The sequence below is a fragment of the Berghia stephanieae genome, chromosome 1 (assembly GCF_034508935.2).
Source record: "Berghia stephanieae isolate SIO BIC M18660-M18661 chromosome 1, UCSD_Bste_1.3, whole genome shotgun sequence".
NCBI lineage: Eukaryota > Metazoa > Mollusca > Gastropoda > Nudibranchia > Aeolidiidae > Berghia > Berghia stephanieae.
Window position 1 is genome coordinate 118100440 of NC_088360.1, and position 20363 is coordinate 118120802.

At 32.9% G+C, this 20363-nt stretch overlaps 1 protein-coding gene across 5 annotated transcripts in view; it reads right to left on the minus strand.

Moving 5' to 3' along the window:
- Window positions 1–1718: 1718 nt before the first annotated feature.
- LOC144962888 (RB1-inducible coiled-coil protein 1-like) overlaps window positions 1719–20363 on the minus strand; it is a 48581-nt gene continuing 29936 nt past the window's right edge. For 4 of the 5 annotated variants that reach the window (XM_078896254.1, XM_078896255.1, XM_078896256.1 and 1 more), the window contains 11 exons: window positions 20107–20276; window positions 18291–18468; window positions 16179–16284; window positions 15769–15841; window positions 14744–14833; window positions 13378–13408; window positions 12451–12495; window positions 9221–9291; window positions 6731–6858; window positions 5199–5272; window positions 1719–3598 (listed from right to left, as the gene is read on the minus strand). In XM_078896254.1, the coding sequence (XP_078752380.1) occupies window positions 3428–3598; window positions 5199–5272; window positions 6731–6858; window positions 9221–9291; window positions 12451–12495; window positions 13378–13408; window positions 14744–14833; window positions 15769–15841; window positions 16179–16284; window positions 18291–18468; window positions 20107–20276 (1137 nt within the window). In that variant the 3' untranslated portion in view covers window positions 1719–3427. The remainder of the gene's footprint in view (window positions 3599–5198; window positions 5273–6730; window positions 6859–9220; window positions 9292–12450; window positions 12496–13377; window positions 13409–14743; window positions 14834–15768; window positions 15842–16178; window positions 16285–18290; window positions 18469–20106; window positions 20277–20363) is intronic. The other variant, XR_013643540.1, reaches the window with a different exon arrangement.

Sequence of the window (20363 nt, forward strand, 5' to 3'; positions counted from 1 at the left end):
CTTATAATTAATGCAATAACAAATCTATAAAAATATTTTTCAACTCATTATGTATTTGTTATCATAAAAATGTTTGATATACATTTTTATAAAAACACATACCCATTGAATGAATGTGCACAATCTTTTATAATATGTAGAGATTTCCTTTCGTTCTGAAAATTATCTCCCTTTATCTTGATATGAAGAGTTGACATTCTGATTTAGTTAATCAGATATACACAATCAATGATTCCATTACTGAAATTCAAACTTAACATATTCTATTGTAAAGTTGTGATATTTTGGTTACTCACAACCACACATTTCTTTTTTTTTTTTTTTTCAAAACCTGACAATTCTCTAAAAAGAGAGAATTAACTTCGTAATGGTAATATATAAAACCTGCATAAAGGCATAAATTGGATTAGATTGAGCCATCTGTCTGCTCTTATAAAAACCAATACAAAATAAAATTAATGATGTAATTAGCAAGCCATCATAAAAATATGTATTAAAAACGAGATTAAAGTTAGCTCAATAACTGAACTTTTTCTCTTTCGGCTTCTTGTAGTCATTGATGGATGATCAGTCCATATTTAACATCCAATTTAGCGAAAACAGAAAAAAAAACCACTCCTGACCTAACTTGACATGAAAAAAAAATGATGCTGTATTAGATGGGAGATTGCTCCATACTCTAACTGTTGCCTGTTGTAAAGAAAGAATAATATAAAGATGGCATCATGTCTAGCTGATGGAACGGAAATTATATGCTAAGACCATGTATTGTTTGTGTTGCTGGTCTAGTCGATTTGGGACAGGTGATTGAAAGTTGGTTGTGAATTTTGTATATGAATACAAATTAGCAAATTGCAAAGGTCTGATACTTCAAATGATATATGCCAGATTGTGGATATTTCCAGACTTGTATCAAATTTCAAATCTCTCACAATTGTCCACATGTTTTGGTTTGGAAGGTATTGGGAAGGATGTGATTATTCTAAAGAATTCACATTAAAATGTCACCGGGAAGAATGTAACTGATTACTTTGAATCTTGTAATTTGTAAGAACTATTCACTCACAGGATGTAATATAACAAAATTGGCATTTTGTTGCACATCTCTTACGATCCAGTTGACACCCAGTAAACTTGTCCATATGACTGATACCCCAATTTTTCAGTTATTATTCTTTATTTTTATGTTCCATCAGCAAATGATATATTCTTCTCTTAAAACAAATGTCAAATTCCTAATTTAAAACCCTCTGAATTCAATCTTAGGAAAATTTACCTTCTATGACCCACATGCATAAAAAATGCACATTTGCATGAAACACATAAATATATAAGATAATTCAATGCAGATCAATCATAAAATTAAATAAAGCAATTAGTAAATATTATCTATAACTTAAAAGGGGGGGGGGGTGTTTGCTTCTCTTTTTTTTTTTTAAAAACAGTTTTCTTTGCTTGTCGACTCCAAATTAAGACCCATTTATTACACAAACTGTTTATTCCCCTTGTTAGTGATTGTATTTATATTTGTGCACAATCACAAGGTCACAACCTGCATTCACTGCCAGTAGGATTTCAACCTATATAGGATAATAGCAATACCTAGATGCCACAATATAGCAATACCTAGGTGACAAAATATAAAAATCAACTGCATAGAATTGCATATTGGTGTGTTCACGGGAGCATAATGGTAAATTTTTAGATTGATCTTATTCTTTTTCAAATTTCGTTATTTTATGAAAGACTTGTGCTGGCAGAAAATAAAACTACATTTTATACAGAAAACCATCCTTAGTAATTGAATTTGAATAATTTTTCTTCCTTAAATTTTCTGAGCCAGATTTATATTAAAATACAGATAAGCAAGATTTCAGTACATAGCTTATGCATTTAGGTATTACAATGCAAAGGTAAGAATTTTAAAACAAAAAATATAACGTACATAAAGTGAAATTTATTTGTTAGGTTCTTATTATTTTCCCTTTGAAATCAGATGGGGTTCTTACTAGATTTATGTTTTGTTTTTAAGGGATTTACGGCACCTGCGACACAGTTAAGTCATATCAGCGCCAGTAAGAGAAGAAAATGCAATAGTCAAAATATTCTAGATTTACAATCAAAGAACCCAAGAGAAAGTAAGACAAAGGGGAAATGGTTCAATTAGGGAACAGATGTAGATTCCAAGAGCACAATATCAGTGTACTTAGTTTGAGATCACCTAAATCTTTCATCCCATCAAGAGGAACACACTCAAATGTTTACAGAATACATAACTAACAATACATAACAGAGAGATGGTTAACAAAGGAAAAAATATCATATCCCAAAACTTTAACTATACATTTAACTGTTCCCCTCCCAGTCAAGGACTCCAGCCAAAACTAAGTAATCCCATTCCAAGACAAAGACAAAAAGCAACACGGAAAACATATAAGGGGATAGAAGACACGCGTGACTTCCTGCCTACCATGAGAGGTCAAAGGACCCAGCCTGGGAGTTCTAACTAGACCACAATATTGATTAGGTTCTATTGATATTACTGTTATATTGAGAGATTAATGAACATAATAGTGAGTCTTAATAAACAAAAATAAAAAAAAAAAAAAAATTTAAGAAAAAATAAAAATAATAATGTAATGGTGAGCTTGATAAATGTATGATGAAATGGCCATTATTCTTCCTGGAACTGTTCAGCTGCATTTTTAATCTTGATCGTTTTAGCAACAATTCAATAATTAATCCTAAACGCTATTTTTTAAAGCCCTTACCATAAAGATTTAAAAATTGACTTAATCACTCAATAATAACATTATATATCAATGTGTCATTAATCAATATTATATAATTCATTTAAACTAATTGTAAAACAATCATTGCACTTACAACACTTTGAATTGGACAAATTATAAAACAAGCATTTTAATTATACGATAAAACAAAAAATGTACTTTTAAAACTCTTAATCCTGATTCCAAGCATCTATCCTAATCCTACCTTACATTTTTCTCTCCTTTATATGGGTATTTGGTATACCAGAAATTTTATCGAAATTGAAATGTTCAATGAATATTAAACTCTGGGAGAATACACTTTTTTATATTGTTAGTGTTAGAGATGAGAGAAACATTGAAAAATCATTATCATCTAATACCGAAAACTGAAAAAGAAAAACTGCATCATTTTACTTTCATATAAGCAACAAATATTGTGGCAAGCAAATGATACAATTATCATGATAACATACAGGGAAGACCATGAACATCGCAGGGTTGCTTTAATTTTCAAAACACATAAAATATCTAAAAAAGCATTTTATACATCCAAAAAAAAAAGACAATGTCTTGAAATGTTATACACTACATATGAAAAAAAAGATGAAAGACAATTGTTAAATCATGGCATATTTACAAACTCAAATTACATCTTATTTTTTGTCAGTTTTCTTTGTCTTGGTAGCAGTGGCACCATGCTCACTTTTGCTAGTTTTATGCCTATCCTTGTCTTTATGTCGTGTTAGATCCACTTCACATCTCCAAGGCTGACACTTAACACGGTAAAAACAAGTGCCTTGAGGAACCCGGAATCTGTTATTAGGCTGTTGAATATGGAGGGGGGAGGGGGGGGGGGCATAATTAAAACCAAACATCTATTGAGCATTCATTATTCTCAGATGAAAAAATAAATCGAATTTTCAAGCATCACCTAACACCATGAACATAAATGAATAACATTTTTTAAATTTCATATTCCTTTATTTTCTATCATATCGTGTTAATATTTTACATGATTTTCAAAACCAATCTATTTATATTTTACTGCATTCACTAAAAGAGATTTGTGCTGATTTCATTTATATAAAAATCGCTAACGGGTAATTTTAATAACTTTTAATGGCTACACACTACAGGAATTCAAGCAACCCTTCTTTGGAGGGAAATTTATCATTTCTTCATTAAGCAGGTTATTGATTTTAAAGGATTTTTATGCGAAACCGCTATCTGAAATGTTGGGTTCTGAAATGAGCAATACTTGGACAAACAAACACGGTTTTAAACCAATAAAATATTTACATAAATAGCAAACTTTCACTGTTTCATTGTAATAAATGTGCTTTACAGAGCATCAGTTATTGCCCTAATCTGGCCACATAATAAAACAATATTGGATAAGCTACTTATAGTTACAAAGTGTGCAGAAAACTTTGAAAAACAAAGAGTGATTTGCATCCCACATTGCCAAGTATTCTTGAGTGTATCATGTTTCTCAATAAATTAACCTTGAACTTAGCAAAACATTTTTCTTTCCTTATGAAGGATATTATATCAATTAACACCGTATCTGACAGACCTGTCGTATCAAGAAATTGATGATTCAATTATTTTTTGTGTGTGGTGTAATTTACTAAAAAATGTGAGAAGAAATTAAGATGAATGGTCTACAGAACTAAAATCCCATTAATACATCTCAAATCGTTGTTAATAAGCCATTATCATTTCATTCTAGCAATCTTGAAATTCCGTCATTGTCTACAGTCAAATGCTCATTTATATTTTTGTCTATTTTCGATTAGTGTGCGTACAATGCCTTCTTCCCCATGAACATAACACTAGGGTTACACTTTATGTCCTTTCTCATTGCCACTTGAGAAAAAAAGCATACTGCATACTGCTTGGCCATGAGTAGTGATTTTTTATGTTAGATTGTGTTTCCAAGCCATATAAGCCACATGAGCGCCTGAAAATACCGAGTGCTGAAAAAAACTTTTGAATACCAAGTGTTGGGACATTAGACTATTCTAACTTACACCTTTTCAAATTATACTCTTCCACCACGTCGCTCTTCATCTCTACCCTCAGCTATCTGTCACTGCATAGTGCTTAAGGAAATTGTAAATTTCTGATTCAATTTTTTTTTTTTTTGGCTAATTTATATTCTCAACATAGATAGAACAATTGTTAATTTCCATTAACGTCCTGAGATCGGGATAACCTATTGCATCATGGACAGTCTTCATTAACCATAGAGTCAATAAGGAGAGCAATGACAGATTTATATTAATTCTTATGACATAACTGGACAGCCAAAATTATTTCAATATGGTTTTATATAAATATTCAAAGTCACATTAATGTCCTAACAAAACATAAACTGTGTTTATACAATTATTTCTATTGAACCATTCTCTTAAGTCTTACCTTTTTAGCAAGACAATATTCTTTGTCTAAAACCTCAGCCAAAATCCAAGGTTTTCTGCTTTTCGGTTCATCATCTGTAAAAGAAATAGACAATTCAAATCAAGCTAGTTTGTATTAAGTAATATAAGATAACAAGACATATGTACCAATCACTGAAAACTCTATGCAACAGACTCCCATAAAACAGTCACCTAGGTATCATTCTCATTCTTTCTCAACATATTACAGAGTATTACAGAAGAGATAATGAGAATGATACTAGGGTGGCTGTATTGTGGTAAGGTGTTGTATATAAAGTTTTTCAGTTAAACGTGTTCAGATTTTAACTGTATGGCCTATACCCAGCTCAAACATTCATAATAACCATTATTATCACCATCATTATAATCATCATTGTAATCGTCATCATTATCATCGTCCAGTGCAATGTGAGGTCTGTTACAGTCATCGGCAAACACAACTTTCAAATTCTGTCTCAGACCATGGGCAGGTCATTTATTGCCCTCTCAAAGCTTTTCTATATTCTATTTGTCAGATCACTGTAGGTCTTTGCCAGCTCTTCTGTAAAAATGGCATCAGAATTTAAGTTGGTTTGGTCTAATTGTATGAACGAATTTTGTTTTTATTTTCACTTAAAAGATGTGTCTGTGATCTATTCTTCCACTTTATGTTTATCCTTAGTCTCTATAATCACATTTAAGCAGCACTATACTTCATTCATGTTCCAGCATTCAACATATAATTTCTTAGTATGCACATTTTTATCGCGATGGATATATTGCCCATTGTGCATTATTTTTTAAGTTTATTGTGCATTATTTTTTAAGTTTCATTTGACCATCTTTGACCAAGTTAATTCTCATTTTGATTTTCAGAGAGAGAGAGAGAGAGAGAGAGAGAGAGAGAGAGAGAGAGAGAGAGAGAGAGAGAGAGAGAGAGAGAGAGAGAGAGAGAGAGAGAGAGAGAGAGAAAATAAGTAGGAGTGAAATATCTGTTCAATGTTACAGTTATCGTTTAACGTTATAACAAGTGTAACTAAATGACAAATTGCCATATTTATGGACAATAAAGATCTATTATTATTATTATTATTATTATTATTATTATTATTATTATTATTATTAGAATGCTCTGTCCGATAGATATTCGTTGACCTCATTAACTTGAGAGTGCAGCTTGGTGTTTCAAGTGCCCTGCTAATCACCAAACATTCTATTTTCAAAAATTACGTTCCAACTCCAGCCTCCATCATGTAGTTCAAAGAACATTTATGTAAAGAATCTACAATTCTGCTAATTCCCTTTTAATTATCAAACAGTCGATTTCATTCTAGTCTCAGCTCCATCTCCTTGCTGTTCTCTGTCATGCAGTTCTCACAACAACAATGACTTATAGAATCCAGAATCCGGCCAAAATAAAATTATTTTTAAATTATAAATATACATAAAGATATACATAAACATTAAGATAACTTGCCCTGTGTTTCGGAGTTTACTTTTTAATAATGAGTTAAATTTGACAGAGCTACCAACCTGGCTTAAGTCCCAGTCCCTCTAAGGAATCACTGTGTAGAAAATGAAGGTTTGTGCCAACAGTGAACACCACATATTGGTCATGCTTTTCATCTAGACACAACAATACCAGGTCTCCCATATCACAGCTATGAGAAATAAAGTCAAATGTCAAGTAACTACTGTAACCACTATAACTTTTACCCAGTCTTGCAATACAGTCAAATATATCTCTTGTAACAAAGCAAGTCACTGAAGTCTGTGGTCATGAAGGAAAATTTGATAGCGAACATTATAACGACCATTGTAGAGAAAGTGTGTTATTGACACAGGAATTGCGTATCTTAATTGCAACACCCATGGTATTTACTTTCAAACACCGATAAAAGCATGAAACCAGTAATGAAATGGTTTGCAACCTTTTGTTGTTGTTGTTGTTGCAAAATTAAAAAGCCTTTGATCCATTATGCCATTGGAGTGTTTATCTAATTTTTAACTTTTACTTAAAGCACGGTGAATGGGGGGGGGGGGGGGGGGGGGGGCAGAAAGATTGATTTCAAATCTTGTGACAGTCAAAAGATAGATGGATTTTGTATATTAATGGTCACATAGAAGGTTGAGAGCTGAAATTATTAATATTGGTTAACCGTGACATGCTGGGATTAATGACAGAAAATTGCCCTCTGATCTTTCCTTTGAAGACATGTATTTTATTAATTCATTATTTCATAATATGACAGACAGAAATCTGTCCGAATTTGTTGCACAACCTATTGGTCATATAGGTTTCTTTTAAGTTTGATTTTTCTCATGTGGTATGTGTGGTGCTTTAAAGCAATGCAGATGCATTTGAGAAGTTACTGTTGCAGGATCACCTTTCTTGGCAAGGAAGTCTTACTTTGTCATCACAAGTAAGGCCAAAATGCTCTGTTGATTACGTTCTGACAAGATTGCTACCCATTTGTGGTATGACATTCCACTCCTGAGCTGTAGGTCCCTGGTTCCAGTCCTGCTGTGGGTTATGCAAAAATGAGTCTTTGGAAGAGGCTCCTCAATCACATTCTCTCACCCTAGTCTTGGTATAAAATGAGCCCATGTCTAGCTGCAGCATTGTCTCTGTTTATAAAATTTCAAGTGTTGTTGTTGGTTCAGGACATCACTGTAGAGCACTTTGAGCACACTTAGTGCTAAATGAAAACGCAGTCCTCCAAATCCATTAGGCCTGTGGAGCCGGAATTCATCCCAGTTTCTAACGTGAGAAAATGACAATAGCAATCGTTTGCCATCATTTAGATAGAATGCTAGTATATCGCAAAGTACTTTCCACCAGATCTAATAGACCCAGCTCCCCAGTCACTGCTGGGTAAAGAGGGGTCAGAAAAAATAATCAACTTCACAAGGGATTTACCTTGGTCCCTTTGTGTGTGAAGTGAGTGCTCTACCAACTGAGCTACCAGGACCCCCCTTACATCTTTTATTTTTAGTAGGATGTTGTTTGTTGAGTACTTTCCACAAGATCTACACCAGACCCAGCATCTCATTTAATGCTGAGTGAACAGTGGTAACTGAAAGATTCTGACCAATCATAGAAATAAAAATTGGAGTTGGGGGGAAAGAGAGAGAGAGAGAGAGAGAGAGAGAGAGAGAGAGAGAGAGAGAGAGAGAGAGAAAGAGAGAGAGAGAGAGAGAGAGAGAGAAAAGAGAGAGACAGACAGAGACAGAGAGAGATGAGTAAAATCGGTGAAAGTATAGGAGGAGAGGGAAAATAAGGTGAAATAGTTATAGTACATACAAGTCTAGTTAAGAAATTAAGGAGCAGGCACCGGTGTAAGATAAAGAATTGAACAAGTGTGTATAAAAGGTGCCAGACAAAGCAAGAAAGAAAAATACAGAAAAAAAATCCCAAAAAATCAGTCGACCCCAACTGGGGATTGAACCTAAGACCTTCTGGTTACCAGTCAGACGTGCTACCACGTAATAGTAGCATGCCTGAGGTTCGATCCCCAGTCGAGATCGACTGATTTTTTAGGATGTTTTTTTTTCTTGTAATTTTCTTTCTTGCTTTGTCTGGCACCTTTCATACACACTTGTTCAGTTCTTTACAAGTTGTCTAGGTAATCTGTAATTCTCAAGGATGAAAAAAAGATGTAATGCTGTAGACCTTGAATAACAAGACTTAATTTCTTTCAACTTGTAGTTTCCTTTATCATTAATCTTGTGGAAATAGCAAACCAAACATTTTCTACCATAAGAACAAAAACAGTTTCATTAAGCCCAAATCAGTCCAGCTACCGTTCTATAGGTGAAGCAGGAGGTGATATAATAATATGATGTCAAGAGATTTAAATGGAAACCTGACAAGGAAGGATTAAAAGAGGTTTAAATAAAATAAATTAATCTTGGGTAAGAATGGCGAGTAAAACTTTTTGCTTTTTTTTTGGTTTTTTGTTTTTTGTTTTGTTTATTCTTTTCATTTCAATTGACTTTGCCACAAAACATCCTATGACTTACCCTCTGAAGGCGATTTTGTCTTGACTTTGTTGACTTTGAGCCTTCCCACTTGTTGACATTGACATCCGCATCTGAGGATTGATAAAATTGATATAAAAATATTATACAACTAGAAATCAATTTAAATACAATAATTGTTCAAACACAAATGAAAAATAAAAATAAAAGCTTCGACATAATTAATATAGTTTTTAACCTTGGGTGGGCTATCTCTAATGTTACGAAATATTCAATATTGGCCAAAAATTGTATTATAATGCCCCAGTTGTACAAGTTCCTATAAAACATCCTTAAAGTCAGTAATGAAAATATCAGTAGAGTAAATATCAGTTTTAAGTAAGTCAAGATTTAAAATAGATTTTTGTTTAATTCAAAATGTATACAACAACAAAGATCACAGTGTTGTGTATTAATACTTTCCTTTGTATTTATTATCAAAGTGGTGTAACAAGTTATGGTGACCCATCTGAATACAAGTTCAGTTTTGTGCAGAGACAGAAAATCATTTTAAAAGGTGAAGGTCGGGAGTCATTGATATCAATACAACTTCTGTTCGGTGCAGAGTACAGAAAATTATTTTTTTTAATTTTTCGATAAATGACTGCTTACCATGACCTTCAGTTTAAATTATTTAACCCTCTCGTGTTTAGATTCTTTTTGGGGGAGTAGATAATGAGTTCCCTATATGGCCATGTCAATCATGTAGACATCCTTTGATGATATAAGCCTACTCTTTGATATCTGTAGTCGCCTTTTCGTTTTCTACGGTCACTCATGGCTAAACTCCGCCCAGAAACGATTTCATAGGTCCGTCCATCACCAAATTTCAAACTTTTGTTCTCGTGAGTTCATAAGTTTTTTGACCGAAGAACGATTGGCTACTGAGCATCTTGACCCTTCAACGATTGGTCGTTCTGGCAGTTCACGTGTCAACAGCCGTCAACAATGAATTGAATCATCGTTTAGGCAGTGGAAGACGGCCATGGAATAGTTGCGTCACATCGCCACGTTGTTGAATAAATTATCCAGGCATGGTCGATAGGTAAAAAAGCCAAATTATGTTCTAGCTACATTTGAAACAAACAAAGTATATCACCGATCTCGTCTCTTTGAGATATAAAGAATGATATAAAAATCAAGAAAATCGGCCGATAAACAAAAAAGCTGCTTAAAAAAGCTAAAATAAACAAAAGCAATTTTTAAAATCAAATTTATTCGTAAAACAGTTGGTTTTCAACCGATTTTTATGAAACAAAGACCAATGTACTTCTTTTTTCAAGCTGATTTCAGCAATGTGACTTTCAAATTCCTCAGAATTATATTTTTTACTTTTAGATTTTAGCTTTTAGGCCTACTCAATAAGGTGTTATATTCATTGCATAACAATAGCATAATACATCGACGGGGAGAAGCGTCGTTGTTTCGGCCAGCTGGATAGATAGCCTGTGATTGGTCGAAGACTTTGAGACACTTGATTCACAATTCTACACTAACGGACCCTGGCGGTCTATCAAAGAGGTGTTACAAATTTATTTACTGACTATTTTTCTTGGTGCTAAAATTACAAAGTAATAATTTCGCATCAGAAAAAATAACTCTGAAGTTCCTATCTCTTTATTACAATAAAATTGATACCTCGAATGACAAAATCGACCCACAAATAAGGGAGTTATAAATTATTCATAATATTTTTTAAAGTTTACAATAATTGTCTTCAAAGTCATTTTTCATCTCCAAAGTCGTAATTTTTTACCGATTTTTACCAAACAAAGTGCAATGTCAATGATTTTCACCCGCAAATAAAATAGGATTTAAATCGCAATTTCTGAAACACATTTTCTTTTCTGTCAGCAAATTTGTAAAAATCAAAGCTGAAAACACCCTGCGGCAGTGACAGGGCCTGTCATTTCCTTCACAACGATTGGATTTTACTTACTGAGGCCAGTCTTGGCTACCCCGCCCATGAATATTATGCCGTTGTCAGTTTTTGTCGGGTTGAATCTTAAAGAGTTAAGCCAATGATATGATAAAGTCACGAGAGGTCATTAATGCATTTTTAGCTTGACTGGTTTATTCCTATAAGAGACTACTAAAGGGGTGTTATAATATAATATAAAACCTTTATGATATCAACAATGTTGAGAATAGAAGATTGTATCTAAGTGCATGTAAATTCAAACAATAAAATAATTAGTACTTGCCAATGATACTGTGTATTTTTAGTTTCCTGCATCACAAGATTTTCGCATTGAAATTTCTTTATCTTGTCAAAAAAAATAGATACATTCAATTCTATTTATTGTTTCCAAGTGAAGTTCTGGAGGGTCATACCACATTAAAGTGTTTGTTTTTATTTTTGTTAGCTTACCACACGAAGAAACCGAAATTATATATCAAAGAGTTTGGGCAAAAAAGCTGGAAATATATTTCAGTTCTAATCAAGAACGTAAATGGCATTCAAGATGCGAAGGCCCGGTGGATAAGATAATTGTTTGAAGAGCCTGCTTTCAAAATCCATGTGATTGGCTGTCCTGTTCTGTGCTTTAATAAGAAATTTAAACTTTCAATGTTCATGTTGCAGCCCTGCATTGGTTTTAGCTATCTTCATGTTTTTGTTTCTTATCTTACTTATTGTATAGACAACTTCAATGCAAACACTTCAACAATATACTTGGCAGTGAATGTCATCAATTGCAAATTTAACGGATTTCTTTCTGTACCACAAAAGGGCTTGAATTTCCGAAACCAATTTCATTTTATCTTCTTAACATTGGGAACAAAGGCAAAAAAAATTTTTTTTTTAAATGGATGTAAAGCAACAAAGTGGTGCCTGGCATTTGTTGACAAGTGTGAGGACGAACATTGTCAAAAATGAAATCATTAATCAGAGCAGGTTACAATTGTGAACGAAATTCCTTTTACATCTCTAAGCGTCAAAAAGTGTAACAAACTTGGCCCTTGAATTCGAAATTCACAATGCCACCGCAGTTCAAGATCATTCCAGAAACAACCGTGGTTTGAATTCATTTTTGCGACTATAATCCCCGATGATCAAACAGAATAGTGATATAAAACAAAAACAAGAAAACCTTAAATTATCATATGCTTCCAGCTTCTGCACAAATCCTCATGTATGTGACACTTATGATGTCTAACAAAAGTGATCTTCTAAATACTTGTCATTATTCAAGAATGTGCATTTCATTTCAACCAGCCACTAAAATACTTACCAACTGATCTTGAAGTTCAGCAATTCTTTGATCTTTCAATTTGCCCTAAAGATAGAAAAGAAAAATAAATAATTCAAAATGAAATTTCCTTCAGCTTTAAAATTTATCAACTGGTGTAGTGTTCTTAATATATTTTCAAAATAATGATTTCTATGATTCATATGAATAATTCATTTTAATCACAAATAGTTATATTAAATTTAAATTTCAATTATTCATATTTTATTCTCTGCCACAAAAAATTGTCGACTATCTTTGGAATGTCCAATGCGGTTTATCAGTACTATTATTATTGCTATTGATTTGTAACACGAAACAGTGTGTAATTAAAATTGTATAAAGAATTAGATCTGCCAAAAGGGAAAAAACATACTTTATGAAGCAAAATTACGTTGATTTAATTAGATGACAAATTTTCAATGAGTGAGTAATGATAGTGCAATTTTATGTTCTCTCATTTGGAATATGGAAATAATGTCAGTGGTATTATCACCACTACTTTCTCTTAAATGAATGCTGGTAAAAAAAAATTAAAATCAATAAAATTCCACGATTACCTTTTTTTTTCTAAATATTTAAATCTGCTTGAATTCCAGGATTATTATCTACTTTTTATTTTATGAATGAGAGTAGGTCCCCTTACTGAAAATATTTAAGAAACAAACAATATAAAGATATAACACCATGCTCAAACGTTTACAAAGGATTTTAATGGTGTATTTAATGCTAAATAAATAAACTTACACAACTCCTCATGAATATTTCTTTTCAATCAACTCCATATACTTCCCTCATTAATAACTAATAAACGTTTGAATGAAAGAAAACATATGAAAATCTCAAAGTAGAAACTCTGAATCAAAAATTTGTTAGAATTGTACTCTTTCATTTGTGTGTGTAACTCAATGTGACATCAATGAGACTTACATCTTCTGCTTCCAATGACTGCCCTGGCAATCTGAAAATACAATTTAATAGAATAGAAACATATCAAGATCTGTTTTGGCTTGTTTTACAGTTTCGACAAATTTATGAAAATACTGACTTAACATTGGTCACATACAAAATTAATTTAAATAATTATAAAGAAAATTTAATCTGAATGGCAATAATGAAATCAATGTGAAGACTGGTTGCAAGCAATAAACACAAAAATCTGTATGTATTTTATTAATAATAATAATAATAATGCTGAAAACTTATATAGCGCTATAACTCCGAGACACCAGACTCTAAGCGCTTAAATTACAAATTACTTTGGCTGAAACATAGTCATTCACACACACAAGCATACACACACACACACACACACACATAACACACAACACAAACCAGACAGACCTATCTTGCTTCTCATACCATCTACTAAAGACGATACAGATATGTTTTAAGCGAACATTTAAAATTAGACAGATTCTTTTTTACGAATGCTCTGTGGTAAGGCGTTCCAAACAGAGGGTCCGAAATGAGAAAAGAAAGTCAGACTACGAATGCAAAGACAAAAATTGTAAAAATCAATGATACAAAATCTCAAACCCATCTTTTTCACTTTGAATACACATCTTTGTTTGAAATGATTGGGACCAGGTGTGGTATTGTTCAGTGTTAAAACAGATCCACCAGTGAGCAGGACAATTGTATTTTCACCTGCTTCCCTTTGAAATTCTAAATAAAAAATCTAATCTGAATTGAGAATTTGTAATTTTGACAAAAAATAAACACCGATTTTAAACTTGAGCTTTTATATAGAACAATATCCACTAAGCATGCTCAAAGCGCTTTACAAGGGGTCCCTGACCAGTAGCAACACGTAACATATAGAACGAGGCATGACGCCTGTTAGGTGGTATTACAATTTTTTTCCAACAGGACAACACTGTTAACGGCCAGGTACTCATTTTACACCTGAGTACGATGAGAGAACGTGAGTAAAGAGCCTTTTCCAAGGACTCAACTATGCGCTGAGCGAGGCTCGAACCCAGGACCTTCTGACCCGAAAGCAAGTGGCATACCACAAGACCACAAAGCCGATTTAGGCAGTTCTGCATTTGGTTTGCTCCGTCAATGTTCAGTTTTAAAACCAGTGAGAAGACAAATGTATTTTCATCTTCTTCTCTCTGAAATTATTTTTTAAAATCTAATCTGAATCAAAAAATCTGATTTGAATCAAATATTCTGAATGTTGCCAAAATTTTCATGTCATGAAGAAATCGACAGACATCAATTTTGTCAAGTCAGCATTTGGTTTGCTTTTTACTAATTTTAAATGAAAAAGCAGAGGACAAAAACTTACTTTTCTTTGTCATTTAAGACAGCATAGGACTGCACCATGTTTTGGCTTTGGCTCTTGTCAAGGGATGCTTCATTACTTTCCTCATGAGACCTGAAAACATAATAACCCATTATTGTTTTGTGTCGCAAAGGAAAAAGCAATTTTAGACAACATACAATGACAGTATAAACAATTTATCATAGTTGATTTTATCAAGAACCTATTGCAGTAGAAATATCAACCATACCCTACAATAAAAATTGAATTAAAAAATATTTTAAAAAATTTAATTTATCCACTGAAAAAAAACAACAAATTAAGTACATAATAGTTATCCCCTTAAAATACTAGTAATCATAATTAGCCAAATAACTGTATGATGTCGATGGCCTTTCCTGATGGATCTTTGCACACAGATCTGCGTTTCATTGCGTTTTAGAACACCTGTGTCAAATTCAAGGCAATAATGGTTGATAAGATATATATCTTTTAAATGGACAAGCGTTTAATGAGATGGGGGTGGGGGAATATGCATGACTTACTTTCTACTCAACAGTTTATGAGCAGTTTTAAAAGTGTGATATTGTCAATCCATAAATACATTAATTACATTTCATTACACACGGGTACCTTTTCCACTCCACCACTTCATAGAGGTAGACAGCAATAAACAATAATGAAATCCTAAATTGGGAATGGTAAACCCATGACAGATGTCACAACCTCTCTTAACAGCTGCACCCTCTACCACAACCTCTCATTCACCAAACAAATTAATGGAATCCCCGTAATCTTCTCCTTGACTTAAAGCAGGTTTGGTGGTTTGTTTGCCTAATTTGCATAGTATACAAAATAAATTTTGAATACACAAAGAAAAAACTGTTTAGCTGCTTAAAGATGATTGATTTGAATCATTGAGAAAATGAAAATTATTATTCTTTTGCATGTAATTTTTCTCTGCTTCAAATCAGATTACAAAACTCATATAAATCTACATCTTATCAGGCGGGATGTCAAGTTTCATTATTTTGTGTTGATAAACTTACTTTATTTTTTCCTTCAGTTCATCATTTTCTGTCAACAATACTTTCATCTTTTCATCCATGATTTTGATGGCATCTATGAGAGGAAAGTTCAAATTTTCAGTTATATATATATTATAAAACAAAGAAGGAAATAAAAGTCGTATCACAATCAATCACTTGCAGATAGTAAAAAGAATTATATACATCACGTTATATACAAACTAAAATATCTTATCATAGATGTAATATTTGAAGACTCTCACTAATTCCACTTTACTACTTAAAAAGGATATAGTTATCTTACTGCAACATACAATATCTCTATTGTGCTCCTTTAATACGAAACATAATTATCCATTTCTATTCGTTTCTACCAAATCAGGCTACTTAGTTGTTTAGTTAACATTATATCATTTATGGAATAAAATTACCATTAGCCTTTTCAAGTTGTGTTGAAATGTCTTTGTCTTGATCCCCCTTAGGTGACTTTGCTTTGGCTTCTGTGTCATTATCGTCTGAAGACTTGGCTGATGGCAACTAAATTGAAAAGAAATCCAAGATCTTATCATTGTCAACATATATATTTTCCATTCCATATCATCAATTCTATTAACCCTCTCCTTACCATCCATAGGAAAATCGTCACATTCGTTACGATGCAACCAACAGTTTTCTCATTCTCATATCCTCTGTACATCACAAGTGATAAAGAAAATATTTTGTTCTATGGATAAAAATGAGACATTGGACAATTACATGTATGGAATGTAACTTGTTCCTTTTTTGTTTGATTAGAAAAAAAATATTTTTGTGTTGGGTGGGTGTGAAGTTTCAGGGAAAATTCTTAAAATGACTGGTAAGGAGAGAGTTAAGCTGTTATTTTCACTTCAATTGTATAAAGAAATTTTGAATCTCAGAGACATTTCAGCTCATTCTTTCTGAAAATCTTAATTTAGTGATGCAAATTATCATCTCGATAAATTAGATGACTTATGATGTGATGTTTTTTATTTCTATGCTTTTCATACACATTCCAGCACAAAATGAAGGAATGAACAAGTAAGACATACATTAAAAATCGACTGATTAAAAAAAAATTATTTGTAAGATTTTTGTAAGATCATCACTTTTGCATGTCCACAATGATATTGTCGGCCTAAATGACAAAAGTGATAATGCAGTACTACTGCTGCTGGACTTAAGTGCCGCATTCAACACTGTAGATCATGCAATACTACTAGAATGAATGCAGAGGCTCTTTATAAACAGAGACAAAGGTCTAGTAGGGTTTTCATGCTATCTATGAGACAGGTCACAGCGCGTTCTCATTACAACTCCCTTTCACCACCAATAAAGCTGCAAATTGGCATTCCACAGGGTTCAATGTTTGGCCCTTATAATTGTATGATGTACACAAAGCCTTTAAGCAACATCATCATGACCATCTGTCTCATTCATCATCTCTACACCAATGATATCCAGTTATACTCTCCCATCTCATCCAAAAATATTGAAGAAACAAAGAGAGACTCGCAGCATGTCTAGATAAAGTTAAAACATAGGTGACAAACAACAAGCTTAAATTCAACAAGGACAAAACCAAGCTGATTGTATTCAAAAGGACAGGAAAGGATAAACTCATTGACCAACTATCCTTCGGCAAATCTGTTATTAAAAATTCCAATGTCATTCGAAACCTTGGTTTCTTTTTTGACACTCACCTAGACATGCACACACACATAACAAAGTGCTGTCAGGTGATTCATAGCGCTCTCCAAATGATATGCAGAATACGAAATCTAATTGGCGACGAAACCTGTAAAACACTTATCCATGTCTTTGTTACCAGCTGCTTGGATTATTGTAAATCTCTGCTGAACGGCCTACCAAAAACATTGGTGAACAGACTACAGTTGATGCAAAACAAAGCTGCTCGCATAGTTACAAAGACAAACCCCTGGAACCATATAACACCAGTCCTTAAGTCACTACACTGGCTTCCAATACATTTAAGAATAATAAATAAAATCGAAATGTTTCCCTTACAATTGCCTTCAACATACATAACCTGAATACCTTTAATACCTTGTGAGGGAATATAAATCATCTTGATCTCTGCAATCTGCCAGCTCTTTGCTAATGGAGAAAAACATCCCAAGAACAAAGTTTGATGAGCATGGTTTTGCATTTTCGCCTCCAATCGTATGGAAGTCTTTACCACCAAATACCTGACAATGTCAGTCTTCAAACAGCACATAAAAACCAATTTCTAATCAATCTGCTTACCACGATTCTATGTGAAATTTGAACAAGATAATATGTGTGTGACTGTTGTGGTGATTATGTAGTCGAATGAGTGAACTTGTGTGATACCAAAAACAGCATTATTTGTGGATACCGGCGCTATATCAAATAATGATAATAATCTTCATATTAATAATAAATACTAGCATAATAGATAAGCTGCGTGTGTATGTGTGAGATCAAAATCGATGACAAAATAGATAAGGTTTTCAATTACACCATACATCATATACACATACCTCTTCCATACCATCGCTGGCACTACTGGTCAAAGAGATGACCTCAGCAAGAAGCTCACTCTCTGTTTGCGTATGGGAATGAATTGTCTCACTCTCCTTATATTTCTTCAGCTCTGATTGAATTATTTCTCGCTCTAAGTCAAATGACTTTTTCAGCTCTGTCAATTTGAAAGCATGGCTGGGGAAAGAAGAAACAATATTTCCAGACTAGTCAGTTAAATTGATAATGGAAAGACAACATTTTGCTAAAATTCAAATTAAGGGCATTTCCACATTAAAAAGAGACTCGACATTGATGTTAAAAGATAGAGTTAACAGCTAGAAACTAGTTGATGTCTTTGAAAACCTCACAAAAAGATACCTGAATTTCTTAGGAGGAAAATAGAAATAACAACTCTTAGGTGCATTAGTTTCCTAAGTGCTACAAATCGTGGTATAACTCCAAAAGTAATTATTTAAATATCAACTAATTTTTACTCTATTAAAAAAACACATAGAGGGTTTTTTTCCCCGCCAAAGGATAATGAAACACATCAATACAGAGAACTGGTCACGAACTTGTTTTAAACCAAAAAATGAATCTGGATATCTAATTTTAAAATAACAAAAGTTGAAAAAAACAAAAACAAAATAGAACTCGGGTGCTTATTTTGATTAAATCAATAATCAATATAACCAATGTTATTTCCTTTTTTTTTTTCTCTAAGAAAAAATTGACGAACTGAATCAAACTCTGGTGTCATTTACTGATAAATAAACGAAGAGATTGACAAAGTTTAATTTATTTAAGTTTTTTAACAGTTTTGTTTGTCCAATCATTTTTTGCCCCCTTGAACTGGCCCAATTGTATTGCATATTACTTGAGATGATAATTTCACGAAAATGATTCAAGAGGATTTAAAGCAAGTTACCTCCACTTTCTTTGTCTTGCTTGGTAAATTTATTCATTAATGTAAAAAAAAATAAAAAAATAAACAATGTCTGTCATCAAACTTTGTTATCTTCATCAATTTAATCATTTGAATGATTTGTATATATTTTTAAAAACTTGAACTTTTATATAGCACAACATCCACTTAACGTGCTCAAAGTGCTTGAAATTAGTGATTTCACTTTATGGCTAATATGTTCATTATTTCATCTAAAAGGACTATGGGTAAATTAATAATTTAATTATTGACATTATAAACAGGGGTGAGAATGACTGATCACAAAAAGGAGGAAATATTTCAGAGCGTAGATCATGACCCATCCATGCCACTATAATCTATAAATTTGAATTTTATTACAATTTACTGAGATGCAATCCAAAATGCGTCTAGCAGAAATTTCTGACACCACTCGGAGGAATTTCAAAAGTTGAAAGTGTAATAACAAAATATTGTGGTTGTAGTAGTGGTGGTGGTAGGGATGATGATGTGGTGGTGACTGTATTAGTAAGGAGGTAGGGATGATGATGTGGTGGTGGTTGTAGTAACTGTGGTGGGATGATGATGTGGTGGTAGTTGTAGTAGTAGTGGTAGGGATGATGATGTTGTGGTTGTAGTAGCACTGGTGGTAGGGATGATGATGTGGTGGTAGTTGCAATTGTAGTAGTGGTAAGGATGTAGATGTAGTGTTTGTGGTGAGTCTTCTTTATTCATTTTTTTTTTAATTTGAAAAAGGCGGAATTGTGATAGTGGTGGGCAGAGGTAAACCACCATTTAGGCGTAAATGGCAGAAAATTTTTCAGCCCTTTATAAATTAGATAAAATCTCCAGACTTTAATTTTTGGAGACAGAGTTATAAATATTATTTTTTAAAAGTATTTCCTTACTTCAGTTGCTGTTCTTCAATGGTTTTTATATATTTCTCATTTTGTTCTTCATGTGTTTGTTTCAGGTCTTGTATACGTTCATCACATTCTGCCAACAACTTCTTTCTCAATGCTTCGAGACAGCTTTCCTTCTCTTGGTAAGCTGTGGCAGCTGTAGCTGCTGATTCAATCTGGGAAGGAAATAGAAACAAAAGACATTTCAAGATCCTATTACTTACAGACAAGATGTGCATAACACTTCTCTGTCATCTGTCAGT